We start from the raw sequence: 1,877 nt of genomic DNA on the forward strand, positions 1-1,877 counted from the left end.
GTGATATATTTAAGACTTTATAATTAGTACCATTATACTTGGAACTTAGACTCTGAAATCTATACCCAAAGCACTTAATTACTTTTCCTTTTCATCATAGACCAGAAAATGGAGTATTATCATAGCATTTTTAAAATTTCACATCGACGAGCAAGCAGCAATTCTGGACAAAACAACACATACCAATTTAAGGAGTTACAAGAGATGAGCGAGAATTTGGTAAGTCAGATAAAATTATTTTTATCATAGAATAATGCAAGTGGAAGGGATTTTGTGGATCATTTTCAATATTTTCAAAACACAATCTTCAGATCACTGCATCAAAATCATCTTGTGGAGTCCTAGGACCCACCCCAGACCTGACTCAATGTCCTACGAAATGAGTAGGTGGGGGAGAGGAAATGTAGGAGAGGAATCTGCTTGTTTAACAAATGAGTGATTCCAATGAACCACTCTTTCTAACTCAACCTCTCTTAAAGGTGAGAGAATTGAGCTCAAGGTATCCCAGCCCATTGCTCTTCCCAGTCTACCATATTATCACCCAAATGCAAAAGCCTAACCATATCAGAAATGTTTATTTGTAAGACCACATTTTTTTTTTAATTATTATTTTATTGTGTTTTAAGTGAAAGTTTACAGTGCAAATTAGCTTTTCATTCAAAAATTTATAAACAAATTGTTTTGTCACATTGGTTGCAATCCCCACAATGTGTCAGCACTCTCCCCCCATCCCTTTTTACCCTGGGTTCTCTGTGTTTATTTGTCCAGCTTTCCTGCAACTTCCTGCCTTCTTGTCTTTGCTTTTGGGCAGGTGTTGCCAATTTGGTCTCACATCCTTGATTGAATTAAGAAGGATATTCCTCACGTTATTGTTAGTTTTATGGGCCCGTCTAACCTTTGGCGAAAGGTAGACTTTGAGAGTGGCTTCAGTTCTGAGTTAGCAGGGTATCCGGGGGCCATAGTCTCAGGGGTTCTTCCAGTCTCTGTCAGACTAGTAAGTCTGGTCTCTTTTTGTGAATTTGAATTCCGCTTTTTTTCTCCCACTCAGTCTGGGACCCTCTACTGTGATCCGTCAGTGCAACTGGTAGTGGTAGCCAGGCACCATCTATTTCTTCCGGGCTCAGGCTGGTGGAGGCTATGGTTCATGCGGTCTGGTCCATTAGTCCTATGGACTAATATTTTCCTTGTGTCTTTGGTTTTCTTCATTCTTCTTTGCTCTGGATGGGATGGGACCAACAGATGTATCTTAGATGGTCACTTGCAAGCTTTTAAGACCCCAGACACTACTCACCAAAGTAGGATGTAGAACATTTTATGAACTATGTTATGCCAATTGACCTAGATGTCCCCCAAGACCACATGCTACTTTGGTAAGGCCTCGTTATAAGATTTTAAGTAAATTTATGAGAAAAGGAAGGATAACCATACATTTTTTTTTAATCTCACAAACATACTAATAAAGACAAAAAGCCCAAATCTATAGTGTAATATTCAGATTAAATATTAGAAATTTTTAGAAAATTTTTTTATTGTTGTACTTTAAATGAAGTTTGCATTTCAAGTTAGTCTCCCATACAAAATTTTATACATACACTGTTATGTGACCCTAATTGCTCACCCCACTCTGTCACAGCACACTCCTCCTTTCCACCCAATTCCCCATGTCCATTCAACCAGCTCCTAACCCTCTCTTGCTTTCCCATCTCACCTCTGGACAGAAGCTGCCCCTTTGGTCTCTTGTATCTACTTGAGCTAAGAGGCACACTCCTCAGAAGTATCACTTTATGTCCCACAATCCAGTCCAATCGTTGTCTGAAGAGTTGGCCTTGCAAATTGTTTTAGTTCTGGGCTGACAGAGAATCCAGGGGCTATGCTTT

The 1,877-nt window shown here is 39.3% G+C and overlaps 1 protein-coding gene across 1 annotated transcript in view; it reads left to right on the forward strand.

The window, feature by feature from the left end:
• TMPRSS11A (transmembrane serine protease 11A) overlaps positions 1-1,877 on the forward strand; it is a 70,843-nt gene that overhangs the window by 21,439 nt on the left and 47,527 nt on the right. Inside the window, exon 2 of the mRNA XM_023737818.1 lies at positions 101-223. Within this exon, the coding sequence (XP_023593586.1) occupies positions 101-223 (123 nt within the window). The remainder of the gene's footprint in view (positions 1-100; positions 224-1,877) is intronic.

This window comes from Trichechus manatus, unplaced genomic scaffold, assembly GCF_000243295.1.
Source record: "Trichechus manatus latirostris isolate Lorelei unplaced genomic scaffold, TriManLat1.0 scaffold00108, whole genome shotgun sequence".
Classification (NCBI taxonomy): Eukaryota; Metazoa; Chordata; class Mammalia; order Sirenia; family Trichechidae; genus Trichechus; species Trichechus manatus.